The sequence below is a fragment of the Leguminivora glycinivorella genome, chromosome 2, assembly GCF_023078275.1.
Source record: "Leguminivora glycinivorella isolate SPB_JAAS2020 chromosome 2, LegGlyc_1.1, whole genome shotgun sequence".
Lineage (NCBI taxonomy): Eukaryota > Metazoa > Arthropoda > Insecta > Lepidoptera > Tortricidae > Leguminivora > Leguminivora glycinivorella.
In genome coordinates, this window is record NC_062972.1 from 14099238 (window position 1) to 14118963 (window position 19726).

The window sequence follows — 19726 nt, forward strand, 5'->3', positions numbered from 1 at the left end:
ACTAAAAAAATAAGAACTTACAAAAACTGAGGTAATTTACTTTGTACTTTAGTACTTAGGTAAATATAGAAAAAAAAATGTAATCTAATCTCCGGGAAGCAATCAATGAACGGAACCAAAACCATTTAAACTCCATTGTGATGCATCAACTTTGAGGCTTGGCTGTACATCCGTGTCGTATCTCCTGCCTGTAAAAATGTCTGTTGCACGTGCATACACAACACAAATAGCCGCTCATTCGTGACTCGGGTGGAAACAACGATGCCCCAGCAGATAAAACCATTGTACCTAGGTAAAGTTAATTCTGACCAACTGCCAGCGACGATTACGTTAAGTACCTACTGAGCCAATAATGAAATGATTACTGCGTCCGGTATTAGATGTATTAGCGCATTTGTAATCAGAAGCATAAAGTGTTTGAAAGGAGTCCAAAGAGGTACGGTCGACAGTAGGGGGTCTTGTTAGGATAATACAAATCGAGAAAGAATTATTTAATAATTGTAATCTTTTTGTTTTACAGATAATGGCGGCCGAAACCAAAGCCACGGAAAAAAATCTTAATATTAACGGCAATGACTTAAATGGAACACTCGTTATAAGGAATAGCTTTAATAAATGTAAATCAAATAAACAAAGTAATGAAAAGACAGAAAACATTAACGATGACTGGAAAGACTTGGATATTATACAAAAAGCGAGACGAATGATTTCTCTAATTACGGTGGAACCGATTCTCGCTTGCTACGTGATGCCATCAGTACTTTCAGCATTGGCTACACAAAACTTATACTTAGAAAAAGCATGTAGAGTGAATCTTGGATTTGAAGATCATGTATGCGATGCTTTGACACGCAGAGAAACAGCCAACTATACGTTTGAAGAAGAGGCTGTCCAAACGCTAGTAGCATCGGTCGCCGGATGGAAAACCGTGTTACAATCGTTTTTGCCTTGCGGAATCCTAATATTCTTGGGCGCCTATAGTGATAGAGTGGGACAGAGAAAGTTCTGTATGCTCCTGCCTATAATTGGAGAATTTCTAACAAGTGTCGGACTTATTGTGAATACCTTCTTCTTCTACCAGCTTCCTGTAGAAGTAGCTGCTGTGACAGAAGCTATATTTCCGGCCCTCACGGGAGGGTGGGTGACAATGTTCATGGGAGTGTTCAGTTATATAGCGGATGTGACAACAGAAGACCAACGGACGTTGCGAATAGGAGTTGTAAATCTTTTCTATTCTTTAGGAGTGCCAGTAGGAGCGGCTCTGAGTGGAATTTTGGTGCGAAAGATAGGACTGTACGGAGTGTTTTCTTTAAGTGCAACGCTATACATCCTTAGTTTTATGTATGGATTCTTCAGGATTAAGGAAGTGAAGAAGCCCGATATAAATGTGGTGAGTAAGATAAAATACCCTTTATTTATTAATAATATTCATGATATTTGCGTAATCGTGATTGAAACTATTGCCAATTAATGCAATGGACGTCTTCTGTTAAAGGCCGACTGTATGAAAAAATGCAACGGCAATTTATATTCTTGATATGTTTATGCAATCCAGCTAGCATATATGTAATTATTTAATTGATGGTCTTATCTTATGCATTTGAACTTAGCAGCCCCGAGGTGAGCGGGCGCAGAAACCACTCACTGAATGCAGATGTTGCTTGTGTTTAATACCTCAAACTAAAAAAATAATTACAATTAACTACGTGAAGATAATTACGATAGGTAATTAACATTTTCTCAGCAGAATAACTATCTATAGGTATCTTTAAATTAACAAGTTTGGTACTTATTTAACCACAAAGTATCTCGTGATGTTAATAAGATGAGCGTATTTAATATAGAAATAATAATGTAAAGGAAACTATAGGTTACTTTTCAAAATATGTAAAACAAAACCCCCCTAACTCTTCTAATGCGCCAATACATCCTATAGGGCACAGCTATTACACTAAGTCGGTGGCTACAGGTAAGCTATCTGTGCCTAGAATTCATAATTATTTTGGTGACAGATCGCTAAAAAAGCGTATTCCATATCTGCTCAATAGCTTACCTGAAGCCATCCGAAGTGAAAAGCACCCAAACAAATTTAAAACTATGCTAAAAAAACATTTCCTATATATATTACAATAATTTATATTATCTATTATTTAAGAAGTTTAATGATTTTTCTTTAAGTTAATTGTTTATGTAATTGAGAGACTGTTGATCCCACAGACAAACTCGTTCTGTTCCAGAGTTTTGTGGGACTATGTGTTAGACATAAGTTTGTCACTGTATATTAATAACAATAAATAAAAAAAATAAAATAAAAAGTGTTATTAATCTACCTGAGTACGTAGCCAAATGAACAAACGTTTACGATATTATGGTTATCGTAGCTAGCTATGTCGCTCTTCCGTATTGGCGCGACAGAGCCAGACTCCGTTTCGATCGGCGTCTAGCGTCAACAACGATTGTCATTTCGGCTAGGCCGGCTGACCTGACACGAGGAGGTTGGGGCAATAAGGACAAGAAAACTTACAAAATAAGAAAAATAAACCATTAAATTTATCTTTAACATGTATTGCAAATTCAGTATGTTCACTTTTTAACACTTTCGAAACCGGGCTCTACGCGGCGCTACGACATTTTCGCTACATACGGGGAAACCCATGTAATCGGCTACGCTTCTACGAGCGGTGTACCCGACAGTCGGGTTCTTGGTAGCGAAAGTGTTTCAGTTGCTGTACTATCTAAACCACTATGTGTTCGATATAATTAGGAATAATACCAATGGGAATACAATTTTTTCACATTTTACCGAAGTGGTAGTGGATCACTTTTGTCCCTAACCATATTTTACTAGCAATAGGTACAAAAATTAATAGTTTATATTTTCAAACCTACTCATATCCTTTACGATTACGTTCTACACGTTTTTTACGGTAAATTAACTTAATAGTACATATATAATTATATGGTTTATACATACATAGAGCCAATTGAACCAGTCCTGCGACAGGAATTGCATGTTTGAATTATTTTTGATGGTTTTAGGAGAATTCTAGCGTAGTACTAGTAAATGTATAGATACCGAGCTAGTAGCATATACCGACTCCTGCTATGGAACCCTTCATTATGCCAGTTCTCATTTGGCCGATTTTTTCATACATACATAGCTCAAGGAACAACAAAGTATAAATTGAAATAGATATCATACACGAAAGAAAAAAAAGACAAGACCCACTGGTGGCCGAGCCAGGAATCGAACCCGGGTCTTCAGCTTACGCGGCTAACGTCTTTACCACTAGACCACCCGCCTGCCGCCGCGCCGCGGGTTTATAGAAAAAAGAACAAATAAAAAAATATTCAATAAAATAATTTGATTTGTTCTTTAGTTGAACACCAAATGTTTAGGAACAATTGTTTGACAGATGGGCAAATCAAACGGATAACCAATATACAAACATCCTAATGTAAGGTATTTAAAAGGAAAAGGATCTTTTAGGTAAAACACCCAACGATTATTAGGTAAGGGCGCCAGGCACGACGCAGGCTTTATCTGGTATTGCAAATAATTTTATCAAAAGTTAACATTTTTATGCTAATAAACTCTGCTTTGTGTGCGACAACGCTTTTTATGGCTACACGGTAACTAAGTTGCATAACATGTCATTAACATTATGTAGACATTCATGTAATATTAGCAGACCGTGCGGCAAATATTGATTAGTAACTACAACTTTCGTTTCTTTTTCATATATGTACTTATGTAGTACAGGCGACTACAAAATAGTTATTTGTTATACAAGGGGGCAAAGTTGTATTTTAACGCCGAGTGTGGAATTGAAAAACGAGCAAGTGAAAGGATTCTATAGTTGAACCACGAGCGAAGCGAGTGGTTCGAGAATAGAATCCTGAACTTTTAACACACGAGAAGTAAAATACATTTGAGTAACACAAAACTTTTTTACACACAATAGAGAAGTAAAACTGCATTTGCATGCCGAGTGTACAAAACTCTTACAAAGAAAAACGCGGCGCCCGGCGATTTGCCTTTGCCCTCACTATAGCGAGGAAACTACAACGCAAAAATGCGTTTATCACTGCTTCCAGTAGTTCCACAGATGGTAAATCATCTTTATTACTAGATTCACCTGCTTTTATCAATTTTAAAGCAGTTAATTTGACTTTATTCAAGGTCAAATTACTTTACCCACTAGTGGACAAAATGCGTTTTTACCCGCTGGTATTAAAGGACAAAACACGTGTTTCCGAGGTAGTGAGGGGAAAAGATTATTACAATGCAATATGGTGAAAAAGTGGATACATATCTTTGTAGGTACAAAGGGAGAGTGGGACGAGACGGGGTGGCGGGCAAGACAGGGTAGCGGCCGTATAATTATGACAATAAAACCTATCAAAATGCTGCTAAAGCATGACTATGCGTCTCCATGTTAGTACGTAATCAGTTCGAAGTGTCCGTCTAGAAAAAACGTGTCATCCAATATTTAATTGAAAAAAAAACGGTTTTCGTCTAATTCCTACTGTAGCTGGATTTGACCCGAATTGAGGCTTTGCCTCGTTTACGCGTTGACTCTACCACGCCAAGGCAATCCGAGACAATCACACAATTTCTTTCACTTTCTGTGATCAGATTTCATGTCGTCCTAGATAATAAATATACAGATGGGGCGTCCTATGTTACAGGCTACTGGTATTCACTGGAGATTCTAAGTCAGCTTGTTGGCTTGATCGCTCAAATAATGTTCGGTTCGGACTTCAGACTCTTAGGTTCGAGCTTCTAATTTTCAACTTCATTATGACCACCGGTCTGGCTCAGTCGGTAGTGATCCTGCCTGATGTTAAGCCGCGCTCCTGGGTTCAAATCCCGGTACGGGAATTTATTTGTATGACGAGCACAGATATTTGTTTCGAAGTCATGGATGTTTTCTATGTATGTATGTATTTAGCTATTTAAGTATGTATATCGTCGCTTAGCAGTCTTAGCACCCACAGTACGAGTACAAGCTTTGCTAAGTTGTCCCCAATCCATACTATTATTATAAATGGGAAAGTGTGTGTGTGTCTGTTTGTTTGTCCATCTTTCACGGCAAAATTGAGCGACGAATTGACATGATTTTTTAGGTGGAGATGGTTGAAGGGATGGAGAGTGACATAGGCTACTTTTTAGGGTTCCGTAGTCAACTAGGAACCCTTATAGTTTCGCCATGTCTGTCTGTCCATCTGTCCGTCCGTCCGTCCGTTCGTCCGTCCGTCCGCGGATAATCTCAGTAACCGTTAGCACTAGAAAGCTGAAATTTGGTACCAATATGTATATCAATCACACCAACAAAGTGCATAAATAATAAATGGAAAAAAATGTTTTATTAGGGTGGTCCCCTACATGTAAAGTGGGGGCTGATATTTTTTTTCATTCCAACCCCAACGTGTGATATATTGTTGGATAGGTATTTAAAAATAAATAAGGGTTTACTAAGATCGTTTTTTGATAATATTAATATTTTCGGAAATAATCGCTCCTAAAGAAAAAAAAGTGCGTCCCCCCCCCCTCTAACTTTTGAACCATATGTTTAAAAAATATGAAAAAAATCACAAAAGTAGAACTTTGTAAAAACTTTCTAGGAAAATTATTTTGAACTTGATAGGTTCAGTAGTTTTTGCGAAAAATACGGAAAACTACGGAACCCTACACTGAGCGTGGCCCGACACGCTCTTGGCCGGTTTTTTGTCTCTTTCTAACGCGAGCGAAGCCGCGGGCAAAAGCTAGTATTTATATATATTTATTTACTTTATTTATTTATTCAATTTATCCGCATCTTCTACATACCTGTATGTTGGCCTCAGTCTTCAGAAATATTTTTTTAGCAATATGCAGCGCACTTTCTTCTTTAAGAATCGGTTTCCTTATCTTGGTTTTTGGGCGTATTATTTATAGTCTTGAAAATGATTATTATTTTGTAACCGGGTATTGCGTAATTCGTAATGCATAATTGGACGAGAAATCCTATTTTCCCCTCACTAACTCGGAAACACGTGTTTTGTCATTTAATACCAGCGGGTAAAAACGCATTTTATCCACTAGTGGGTAAAGTAACTTGACCTTGAATAAAGTCAAAATAACTGCTATAAAATTGATAAAAGTAGGTGAATCTAGTAATAAAGATGATTTACCACCTGTGGAACTACTGGAAGCAGTGATAAACGCATTTTTTGCGTTGTAGTTTCCTCGCTATAGCGAGGGGAAAAGTTTTGTGTTACACTCGGGTGCAAATGTATTTTACTTCTCGTGTGTTAAAAAACTCGCAAGTTCAGGATTCTATTCTCGAACCACTCGCTTCGCTCGTGGTTCAACTATAGAATCCTTTCACTTGCTCGTTTTTTAATTCCACACTCGGCGTTAAAATACAACTTTGCCCCCTTGTATAACAAATAACTATTACGCCTCGCTGCAGTTAATGTCATAAATGACGTAGCCCAGTTCTTTGTTTCACGCCTTTGTTGTATGCAACGTCATTGATAATTATAATTTTCCTACTTCTTTCTATGGGAAAATTGTCTATGGAAAACTCGATTTGCCTTTTGTATGTCCGGATTTTCTCCTCTACAGGTCGCAATTCACAATTGATTCTCGTAAAATTTTGTGACGAAGACTGATGAATTTAATCCATCGTATTTTTGATAGCAAAATGCAGACAAAACCTAAACAAATACGCCAATAGCGTGTATGGCGCTTACGACCATCGTGAGTTGACTGATTATGAATGATTTAGAGAATTAATCGTTTTTCACCTTAACGATCTATAAACGAAGGTCTACAGCTTACAGAGAAAGTTTTCTTGTTTGAAGGTGATAATTATGTAACAGCTTATTAGACCAATCGTGCTAAATTATCATTTCTTACTATAGTCGTGTAAAATTTGGTAACCACATATTTATTTTATTACTAGCTTCTGCCCGCGGCTTCGCACGCGTTAGAAAGAGACAAAAAGTAGCCTATGTCACTCTCCATCCCTTCAACTATCTCCACTTAAAAAATCACATCAATTCGTCGCTCCGTTTGACCGTGAAAGATGGACAAACAAACAGACACACACACATTTTCCCATTTATTTATAATATTATACCTCTATAGTATAATATATATAGTATAGTATGGATTTTATTTTACCTTGACACGTCGAATTGCCTGGACCACTGAGTGTTTAGAAATATGTTACTCGTTAGCATGAACTTTGCGGAAACTTAACCTATCCTCGTAACGCCCACCATACAAGATTTTGTGTGTGTGTGGATTGAGTGAGCACCTTCCGAAAATAAAAAAAAATATGCTGATCATTTAGTAAAAGTTCTAAAACAATTGTAAAACGAATCTCTGAATTTGTAAAAAGATAAATCAAAAGATACAGCCATTAACATGTGCTCACTCTGTTCTCACAAACTACCAACGAAAACAGTGAATATATTCATTTAACATATAATATTTATATACTAACATTTAGTAAAAAATAGGCCAACCTACCTCTATAAATATTAGATCACCTAGTGACGTATTTAATTTTTTACAAATAGTTTCTTATGCTCACTCAATCCTCACACTTTTGAAAAGCCGAATTTTGATGAAAAACATAAGATTTAGACCGCTATTATATGTGTATAGTTTAGTAAAAGTGAAATGGGAATTTGTAAAATACAAAACGAACCACTAACGTGTCAGGTTTTTTTATAATAAATTTTTGTAAGTGCTCACTCAGTCCACACGTTTTGAGAAAGTTAAAAATGTAAATATCTTACGATTTGTAGCACCTAAGACACTCGAAAGTACTTCAACATTTAGTAAAAATTTTTACTAAATATCCACCATCTAATATTTTATATTCGTTGTCTGGTTTTAAAGATATTCAGACATAACTTTTCTCATACAAATGTATCAAGTAAGGTGACCACACTATGTCGGCTCCTGATTTTCCCCACCTTCCCATTGTCATATTGAGATTGGGGAGTTTCGTTCAATTTTGATAATTGTTTATATTAAACTAATACCATATTAATTCTCAATCTGCAAACTGTTTTTAGGTTATGTTTCGTGGTAATTTTTATCCTAGTGATGATGTGATATACCTGTCCTTATGTCATTAATAATTTGGCATTATCTCGCGGCGACGTAAGGCCTACAGGATAATAACCATATCGACATCTATATCGCTCGTGCGTATTGGCGCGACAGAGCCAGACTAACTGGCACGGCGTTTCGTTTTCGTTTGGCGTCGGAGTAATGCCATTTGGCTACGCACGCTGTAAAGCTGCTAACACATGACCGTACGAGCACCGTACCGCACCAAGGTCATCCATATGGATGCTTGCTAGCTTGTAAATGGGAGCGAGAAATAGTTATTATTTTCTCGCTCCCACTTACGAATCCGGTACGCTCATCTGTTAGCACGATTAGATTACCAGGTTCTGGTTTCTTACTAGTGAAGTATTATATTCTTTGTTTCTTACCAATTATCATTCATGTCCTTTTTAATGCAAGAATGTCGATATGGTTATTATCCTGTCGTCGATAAAAATTACACAATACACATCATCACTAGGCCAAGAACATAACCTAAAAACAGTTTGCAGATGGAGAATTAATATGGTATTAGTTTAATATAAACTATTATCAAAATTGAACGAAACTCCCCAATCTCAATATGACAATGGGAAGGTGGGAAAAATCAGGAGCCGACATAGTGTGGTCACCCTACTTGATACATTTGTATGAGAAAAGTTATGTCTGAATATCTTTAAAACCAGACAACGAATATAAAATATTAGATGGTGGATATTTAGTAAAAATTTTTACTAAATGTTGAAGTACTTTCGAGTGTCTTAGGTGCTACAAATCGTAAGATATTTACATTTTTAACTTTCTCAAAACGTGTGGACTGAGTGAGCACTTACAAAAATTTATTATAAAAAAACCTGACACGTTAGTGATTCGTTTTGTATTTTACAAATTCCCATTTCACTTTTACTAAACTATACACATATAATAGCGGTCTAAATCTTATGTTTTTCATCAAAATTCGGCTTTTCAAAAGTGTGAGGATTGAGTGAGCATAAGAAACTATTTGTAAAAAATTAAATACGTCACTAGGTGATCTAATATTTATAGAGGTAGGTTGGCCTATTTTTTAATAAATGTTAGTATATAAATATTATATGTTAAATGAATATATTCACTGTTTTCGTTGGTAGTTTGTGAGAACTGAGTGAGCACATGTTAATGGCTGTATCTTTTGATTTATCTTTTTACAAATTCAGAGATTCGTTTTACAATTGTTTTAGAACTTTTACTAAATGATCAGCATATTTTTTTTTATTTTCGGAAGGTGCTCACTCAATCCACACACACACCAAGATTTTTGCTGGGCGATTTTGATTCTAGGTGCACTTGAAATTAAGTTGAGTTTCGTTTGTTGTAAAAAATTTAGAAACATAAGAAATGCTACTGAATTTGTTTACTTGGAAGTTAAAATTAAATTGAAACCAAATGTACATCTGAATGTATATTGGGCGGCAAGAGGATAAGTAATTGTTGGTTTAACTAAATGTTAAACTCTTCGGATGTCACACAAATATCCGCGTGATCTTAAATCTAGTGACTTAAGGTGAAATACCCCATAATGGACGGTGACGCCATTATGGACAAAAAAACACAAATCCTTAAAAATATGTATCTAAAATTAGTTTCTAAAAACTGACGGCTATGTACCATAAACTAGAGTTATAAAGCTGTTTCATTTTGAAGTTTCAATTAATTCGGTTATTTCTGAAGGATTTGGCGACAAGATAAAATTCATCAGTTTACTGAAAAAAATATCAAGACGAATCCTTAGTAATGTTGCTAAGAGAGTTGAGTTCATGTGTAAAATAATAAAAAAATAATACTCGGTGTAAACTTGAATGCGTTTTACTTACTGCATTAGGCATGAGATAAGGTATAAAACATACTAGTTTGTTGCTCCAAAGATATAAAGAAATAGCGTTATTCTGCGAGTGTCCATTATTGGAACCGAAAAACTGCCTACCTCCTATGATGGACAAGTAACAATTTACAAAACCAAAATTTAAAAGAAACAATCCTATGTTAAAATAACTCAAACTAATTGTATTTATGGTATATAATATTGACTCATTGAGTATCAGTTGGCTTTAAAAGTAAAATTTTAAACTTATTTCACTGTCCATAATGGGGGATCCATTACTGGAGAACTGCCGTCCATAATTGGAGAAAAAATACCTATTTTTAATTTGTTAACTATGAAGAAACCAATAGGAGTATTTATTCTGCAATACGCTTGAAATATAAAAGAAGGATAGGACATTCAAGATTTAACACGCTTACCGGTAGAATTTTTACATTTATGAGTGAAATATCAAAAAGAGGCGAAAATTTTTCTTAAACTGTCCATGATTGGGTCCGTTACCTTATGTTTTTATGACTTTCGAGACATGCCCTACCAGCCTGTACTAATGAGGTGGTTAGGAGTTTGATAATTTTAGGATGGCTCCCGTAAGAAGTAACTAAAAGGGAGGTGCGTGGAACGATGAAAAATAAGAAACTTTGATATGTCTTTTTTTAATTTAAATTTGAGTTTGAGGTGAAAACGCAGAACACATGTCCCTTAATTTTTCATATTCTCTAACATATTTATATGGAAATCCTTATAAGGAAATCGGTAATTAATAATCAATATGATCCGACAAATGTCCCTGTAGAAATTAGAAGGTTTTGTCACTTTTCGGGACTTTGAAGAACATTTCTCCCAACGGGATGAGTTTGGGCCGCTATAAAAAATACGTGTCTGTTATTTCTAACTACTTTATAACGCCGTGGCTTGCGTGGGCGACGGTCGCGCGATGATCGCGCGACGGCGATGCGACGCATACGAAATCAAACCTTATCGATATGGAAGAATGAGACGCGACGGCGACGGTCGCGCGACCGTCGCCCGCGCAAGACACGGCGTAACTACTTTAATCAATCGATAAATCTATATATAAATAGCACTAATACATATATTTAACTAAAATTCCCAAATTGAAAGGGGGCTCCATTTTAGCATTTTCGCTTCTGTAGCGTCTTAAGAATTTTATTCTTCTTAAATGTTGTGAAAATTTATACGCAATATCTCTTTGTTATGTATATTTTATGCATGGATACTACTATACTATAATTGATTAAAGACTTATTCTTTGTTTATATAACACTTTCTTCACACTTCGCATTGTTATTAATTTTACATGGATATTAGTAAACTTTCTTTGCCAGGTTTATAGTTGGTTTAAATCAAACATTCAGTCTCATTATCTATCACATTATGCTAATTTGACCTTAATGAAAATGTCATGGTTTATGAGATGAGCGCAACATGTCTTGCACAATTAAAAATATAATTGTCATCGTAGTTAAACAGGAAAATTCTTGCTATAATCCATTTCTTCTACTCCTGTAGTGTTATTCGTCATTTACAGTAAAAGATGCCAGCCCCCGGCCGGCGCCCCGCGCACCCAAGCATACGTTATAGCTCTTAAAGCACTGTTAAGAAGCCTTTTATGGATATAGCGTGGCTGAGCGGGGCGGCGGCGCGGGGGAGTGCGACGTGCGAAGACAGGGTGAGTGCAGGAACAGAGGGGGGGGGGTGCGTCAAAATACAGGAAACAGCGCGAATTTCACGAAATATATTCTAGAAAACTATTAAAAAGTAAGAGCATGGTCGTAGAAAAAGTAGTACGGTGTTTAACTGAGTCAAAAAATACTCGTGGCTTCTTTATATTAGGCGAAGCCGAAAATTGTTACTCACGCCACTAGTCTTTTTTGACCTCACTTAAATGCCAGTTGCATAAAATACTATATCCTAACCCTATAATATCACTAAGTACTCATTTTCTAAAACGTATCTAAACCCTAATATTACTTCCGAAGACATTAAGGACAAGTAATTAAGAAATAACAGAATCTATCTTTAAGGAAGTAACTTGCGTAACTAATCAACTTTTTACTAAAAAAAAAGTTAGGATGCTCGCTGATTATCCGGCAGAGCATGGCTGTCCACAGATTATATAACAGGAAACGTAGCCAAATGCAGAAACGCTTACGATAATGTCGTTATCGTAGCTAGCTATCTCTATCGCTCTTCTGTATTGGCGCGATAGAGCCAGGCTGCGTTGCGTCATCGATTGCCATTTCGGTAGACCGGCAGGTTACAAGTTCAATGACTACGACCAGTGGCGCATGACCCCACAAAAAGTCCGTCAACTTGACCTACTTTGAAACGCTGGGACCTTCGGTTTAATAGATTTACATAGAAGCTAATTGATACGGCGGAAAATAAACAACGAGTTTTTTTCGGCCATAATTACTACAAAATGTTAATTGATAGTGATTTTTTTTTTTAACTTGAAAGAAGTGATTTTGCAAACCGGTGTAATAAATTTAATATTTATGAAATTATATACATCTATCATCTATCCCATAACTCTTTTTTTTGTATTTTTGTGATAAAGAACAAGAAAAAAAAATTAGTACCTACGCTCCAATAAAGTATGTATAATTGTATATAGGCAGATCGGTAGGTCGCTCCACAAAAACTGAACCCTAAAACTATTAAATAAGATATTACAATAAGGCCCACTTGCACCAACCACTTAACTCAGGGTTAGTGGGTTGTCATCTGTCAAATTCCATACAAAATGGTGGGTTAACCTTCGGATTAACCCACCATTTTCATTGGTGCAAGTGGCTTTAAAAAGTGTAAAAAAATGTATAGGTAGGTGTAGTAGGTATGTGCTGTATTGTATGTGTAAAAGATACCTATGCGTAAAGAATAAATTCACATTTCTCGTGATTCATGCGTTCAAAGTGACATCAATTTAAATTGTTTTCCCCAGAAACCGCCGAAGAACTGCTGCGAATGGCTGCACACTTTCTTCGACATGAGCTTGGTGAAGGAGACCCTGCTGGTGGCGTTCAGGCGAGGCCCCAACAACCGACGGCTGCGCGTGATCATGCTAGTCGTAGTGCTGTGTGTGGTCATAGGACCTATTTATGGTTAGTGGTACTCATACTCATACCTACATATATCCAAACTTATACAGCGTGTGGATTCCATACGAGCGAATAATGTATCTAGTTATAGATACTAATCTGATCATACGAATTGTATAGGATAATCATTTTTTTAAAAAGTGTTATTAATTAAGAGCAATGATTTTTTTTAGATTTGGCCAAGCAGCTATGTACGCCGTCCAACTTAATTTGATATGACATAAACGTCATGTCGTAATAACGTTTAAGCAGGTACGCGAATTGATGTGGACATAATACATTGCGTGCTAAATGATAATGTACGAAAAAAATATAAAGAATAAAATAAATATTATAGGACATTCTTACACAGATTGACTGAGGCCCACGGTAAGCTCAAGAAGGCTTGTTGTGGATACTTACTTAGACAACGATAGGTATATATAATATATAAATACTTATATACATAGAAAACATCCATGACTCAGGAACAAATATTTGTGCTCATCACACAAATAAATGCCCTTACCGGCATTCGAACCCGGGATAATATATCCTCTATTCAAAAAGAAAACCATGTAATTAGGCTCCTTAGGTTCGATACTAATTGTTTTTAAGATATTCGCCCGTATGGAATACACGTTGTATTATTATTTTATTAATATTATAAATGGGAAAGTGTGTGTCTGTTTGTTTATCCGTGTTTAACGAGCACAAGAGCTAGTTTTTTAACCGCCTTCCAAATCTCAAAGGAAGGGGTTTTCAATTCGTCTGTATTTTTTTTTAAATGTTTGTTCCTCGATATCTCCGTCGTTACTGGACCGATTTAGAATTTTTTTTTTGATTGAATGTATATGCATACAGATTGGTCTCATTTTTCTCAGAACCCAGTTCTGATGATGGGATCCTGAAGAAATCGAGGGAACTCCTTAAATCTGAACGGCACACTTATAGTGACTTTGGTATTTTTATAAGAACAGCATGCACTTACGTCCAGAACAGTGACAATTGGTGCAGTGGAACTCCTGATGATGGTCAGAATGGAACTCCTCAAATCTGAACGGCACACTTATAGTGACTTTGGTATTTTTATAAGAACAGCATGCACTTACGTCCAGAACAGTGACATTTGGTGCAGTGGAACTCCTGATGATGGTCAGAACGGAACTCCTCAAATCTGAACGGCACACTTATAAGGTGACGGACCCAATCATGGACAGTTTAAGAAAAAAATTCGCCTGTTTTTGATATTTCGCTGATAAATGTAAAAATTCTACCGCCAAGCGTGTTAAATCCACAGAATTATAATTAAACCAGAATGAGTAGTTAGGCCAAAAAGTGTGTCCACATGAGAGGTTAAAGTCGGGGCTGGTGTCCCTCTCGCACTTATTACCACTATCAAAATCATTTGAATGACGTCATCACTGTCATCATTTGGGGATACCAGTCAATATTCAAAGTTACTACCAAATATACTAATACCCAATTAAAGGTTTTTAATAATTGCGCAATTTTTTGGTTTTATGGCTTCATAATAATGACTTACCAATTCGTTACAAGGTATTAATACCCTTGCCTCGATATAATACGAAAATAATTTAAGTAGTTTATAAACTTAGTTATCATACAGGTAAAAATACTACTACTATAGTAATTTTTTAACACTGGTCACACGTGCGAGAGGGACACCAGCCCCAACTTTGACCCTCTCATGTGGACACACTTTTGCTAGTCTGTCAAGAACGCCTTTATGCGCCGGTGATAAGGTTCAATTTAGTATGGCAAAAAAAGTGTGAGCTCAGTCCCTATTGTAAGTCGATGGTTAAATCTTGAATGTCCTATTCTTCTTCTACATTTCAAACGTATTTCAGAATAGATACTCCTATTGGTTTCTTCATAGTTAACAAATTAAAACTAGGTGTTTTTTCTCCAATTATGGACGGCAGTTCTCCAGTAATGGATCCCCCATTATGGACAGTGAAATAAGTTTAAAATTTTACTTTTAAAGCCAACTGATACGCAATGAGTCAATTTTATACACCATAAATACAATTAGTTTGGGTTATTTTATTATAGGATTCTTTCTTGTAAATTTTGGTTTAGTAAATTGTTCCTTGTCCATCATAGGAGGTAGGCAGTTTTTCGGGTCCAGTAATGGACACTTGCAAAATAACGTCATTTCTTTATATCTTTGGAGCAACAAACTAGTATGTTTTATACCTTATCTCATGCTTAATGCAGTAAGTAAAACGCATTCAAGATTACACCGTGCGTTATTTTTTTATTATTTTATACATGAACTCATCTCTCTTAGCAACATTACTAAGAATTCGTCTTGATATTTTTTTCAGTAAACTGGTGAATTTTATCTTGTCTCCATATCCTTCAGAAATAACCGAATTAATTGAAACTTCAAAATTAAACAGCTCTACAACTCTAGTTTATGGTACATAGCCGTCAGTTTTTAGAAACTTATTTTATATACTTATTTTTAAGGATTTGTGTTGTTTTGTCCATAATGGCATCACCGTCCATTATGGGGTATTTTACCTTAGTGACTTTGGTATTTTTATAAGAACAGCATGCACTTACGTCCAGAACAGTGATATTTGGTGCAGTGGAACTGCTGGTGAAGAGTGAGCCGCCCCTGGTTAGAGTTCCGTTCTGATAATCATTCTCATCTGTAAGTAGGTACTTCAGAATCATCCAGATTTCAAAATTGGTTCAGAAATGACGGAGATATCGAATAACAAACATTAAAAAATATACAGACGAATTGATAACATAATCCAACATTTGAAAGTATTTATCACCAGAACCCCAAAGGAAGGCGGTTATTTTTTTCTTAAAAATTATCTATAAATGTTACGGTTTGGTTCCGAACCCAGCTATTTACAGCTCAACATAAAATTAAACAATGTATAAATTGTTGGCTTGTCTATGCATTTTGTGACAAATATGTCACAGTTACGATGAAAGTGGTGCCCTCTATGTGACACTGTACTTACTACTAACTGCTGCAAGGTTGCAGGGCGACATTACTACCGCCTAGTATTTTATGATCTGTGCTACCGCAATTTATATACCTATTTGTAATATTTGCGGCAGCAATGCAGTCGACAGAAAATGCTAAACATTCTGGGTCCGCACAAAACAAGTGGCCATCGCCTACTCTCCGTGGCAAACGGTACGCAACTATCTCTATCGCTCTTACATATTAGCAAGACGCGGTCTAGCACAACTAGCGCTCTCGCCCGCGAGTCCTTACTTGAAGTCGCGCTTGATATATGGACTCGCGCGCGACAGCACAAGTTGTGCTAATCCGCATGGTGGGTACCTACAGGGGGGCGATTTTTAAATATTGCATGCGGGATTTTGTCACTAAAATACCGGTTGAAAACAGTGACTTGCTTATTATTTTCAGTGACAATTTTCTGAATTCGAACGCGTGAGACTCAAAAGTCGATCCCCAGATGCGCGATTTTAACTGTTTTTCTCAACATGGAGTATCCATGACACCGTATGACGTAAGGTTAGGTCACAGAATAGTTACGCTAACCACTTTCTACCGTTCACTTTCAAAGCTATATCAGCCGTTGGTAGCATGTTTCTGGTTCTAGGGACGTTAAAGGGGGGAAATCTATATGAACTAGATATACCTGTTTATAACTGAATAATATTAGGACATTGACCATTGGTAGGTACTACGATATGTAGATAAGGCCAGTGTTAGTAATAAATAAAGAATTTGAAACATTCTATTAAGAGGGCTTTCGTGTTAAAAATAGTGAAATCGCAACCGAGCGCTCGATCATACCGTGTGTGGTATCAAATTAAAGGGCTTTGCGAGTAGTTTATAAATATATATCACATTATAGGACTTTTTCTACTTGGTCTAACAAAATATGAGAAAATGCCCAAAAGTGGTAATAATTGTACCGGTGAAGGCTCGTTTTCAAAAAATTGGCAAAAATCAATAATAGCAATTTATAATCACTAAGGCATAACAGCAATTTAAGTAAACGTTGCAGATTAATTTAGTACAAAACTTACTTCGATTTGATGTAGATTTTCAAAGAAATTGTCACTTAATTTTAGGTAATTTCTGAAAAAAATTGAATTCGCCTTAGGCTAGTTTACTCTTTTTCAAAAACTTAAAATAAAAATCTAGTCTGAAATGATTGTGGTACAGGATATACGAATTATAAATTTACCCGTTTTAATATTCAAAATTGTCCAAATTTTACAAATAAGATCGACTGATTCAGCTCTATACGTGCGTTTTTCTAAACGTGCATTAGAGAAAAATTCATAATTAATTTAGTGAGTTAGTTTTCAAAAATCCAGTCTTATAAAAATCAAGATAATAAGATGCTCTAACTGGAACTTGAATTAAATAAATCTATTGGATAACGGAAAGTGTAGTATTTCACCGACTAAAACTATCAATTTTACATTCTTTTGACGTTTTTTTTGAAAGCAGCCTTAAAGGAACGGAAATGTAACCGAATTAGCTTTGTGGACCATGTAAAAATGTCGACAAAATAGAAAAGTGACGATAGTGTCTTTGACTTAGTCTTGCACATATTAAGGTGAGAATCACTGTCAAAACACGAAGTCATTAGCGAATTATTAAAGCCCTAATAATCGTTAGTGAATGTCTGCATGTGGTCTTACTGCCCTATGGTACAGTCAAGGTTGTAAATATCGACACGAACAAAGTTCCAGAATATTTATACAATACATACTGTGACAAAACCTTGTTGCCTATACGTCGGCTGAGAAATACGTTTGTGTCATTATTTTTTAATGATTTTTAAAATAGGTAACAAAAATAATGCTACAATTGACTATATTGCTAATAACTAATTAACATAATATAATTTTAATAAGCAATTATTAATAATTATATGCTAACAGAATACAATCACAAAAAATGTAACAAAAGTACAAAACCAAAACTTTGGACCGTGCATATTTTTGTCACGTTGCAATTTACCTACGTACATAGTCAGTGGCCCTAATTAGGTAGGCTTGCTTGTGCATAATGATGATGCACCGGTCTCTTTCATGTTTGCCATCAGTCATTAAAGAAGAAAACACGTAGGTATATTCCAAGAAGTCAATGTTCATTTTAGCCAATTACTGTTTTTATACAGGAATACAGGAAATAAGCATTCTACTTACTTATATTTTAATCTTTAAACCTGCGTCAATACCTAAGTAGATACTTATGCCTTGAAATAAGATACGTAGATACCTAATTAAAATTTGAATGTACGATCGTACACACAAGCTGACAAGGTGAAGGTTAAGATTGCTTGCAAAATTAAAGTCTAGATTGCTTCCTATTTTGAACACATGAACGATTACGTATAAGTAGGTAGGAACGTATATTTACTGTTAGTAACAACTTAACGAATTTTTTTGTACGAAAATAACTCGCGAATATGTTGATAGTGCCTTAAAAAGTACGAGTGATTCCGTAAGAAAATTTGTAAAGCTTTCTTAGGATCCGAGATCTAACATTTTAACAGTAGACCGTATCAACATTGCGCTAGAAACTTTTATTAGTTATAAAAGTACCTATCCATTAAGTTTTTTTTTATTGTTGTGCAGCAAACAACCATTAAACTCAAAAACAATGGGTAAAATCATTAGCTAAGCTACTGGCTTCCACGGCAACTAACCGTTTATTATGTAATTTTTATTCCATCGTACTCTGTCCCTGTACGTCTTACGTGTGCTCATCTTTTTTCCTTGGTGTCTTTGTTCTGTTTCTTATGTTAACCTGAAAAACACGACACAGTCGTCCCGCCATTGGTCTCTTTTCAAGTCCTAGACTTTGTTTTGTCATGTCCAAAATGTATTTTTGATTTATCGAATTACAAGGCAATACGAATAATAGAATCCAGATAAAATTAAGTTAATATTGAAGATATTTCACTGAAATTGTATCAGGTACATATAAACCCTGCAGCGCCAAACATATTAGGCAATAAGCAATAAATCCATACTAATATTATAAATGGGAAAGTGTGTGTGGGCCATTTTTTTCAAAGTTGTCCACCCCGTTTTTGGCTTGTCCCATACTTTTGATATAATATTTAGCGTATTTAAAGAGTCTAAACTAATGAAGACTATTTTTTATTCGAACCCAAATTTAGTTGACAGTAATTTACAATATTCATTTAAATTTTTATTATAATTATGTATTTGTTAAAAATTATAATGTGATAAAAAATGGGCAATTTTTTGCTGTCCCACGTCAAATATCGTTTTTGTTATGGATTTTATTCTATAACTAATTGTACTAAATATTGATGACGGCATAATTTGAAAAGATTGAGTTATACGCTATTATGTTATAAAATATTTCATGTTAATAAATAAACGTACTATTTAAAATTAAGTATAATTTGCCGAGACGGAATCTGGTAATTGTGGAATTTTCCATTCCGAAACCGCAGAATGACTGTTAAAATTAAAAGAAAGTTCCTAACATTTGGTAGCATTTTATTCAGCTTGGCAAAATTAATTTAAAACTACTCAATACCGTCATCTTGCATTTGCCAGTTGCCGCCAAACACGCATCAAAGTAGCTCGTACTCAGGGGTAACATTTTCTCATTCCACCTCCCGAAACCAA

General features: G+C 35.6%; 1 protein-coding gene across 1 annotated transcript in view; it reads left to right on the plus strand.

The window, feature by feature from the left end:
• The window catches only part of LOC125240612 (solute carrier family 46 member 3-like), a 58443-nt gene that overhangs the window by 25855 nt on the left and 12862 nt on the right, over positions 1–19726 (plus strand). Inside the window, exons 2-3 of the mRNA XM_048148575.1 lie at positions 521–1390; positions 12943–13102. Of these exons, the coding sequence (XP_048004532.1) occupies positions 524–1390; positions 12943–13102 (1027 nt within the window). The 5' untranslated portion in view covers positions 521–523. The remainder of the gene's footprint in view (positions 1–520; positions 1391–12942; positions 13103–19726) is intronic.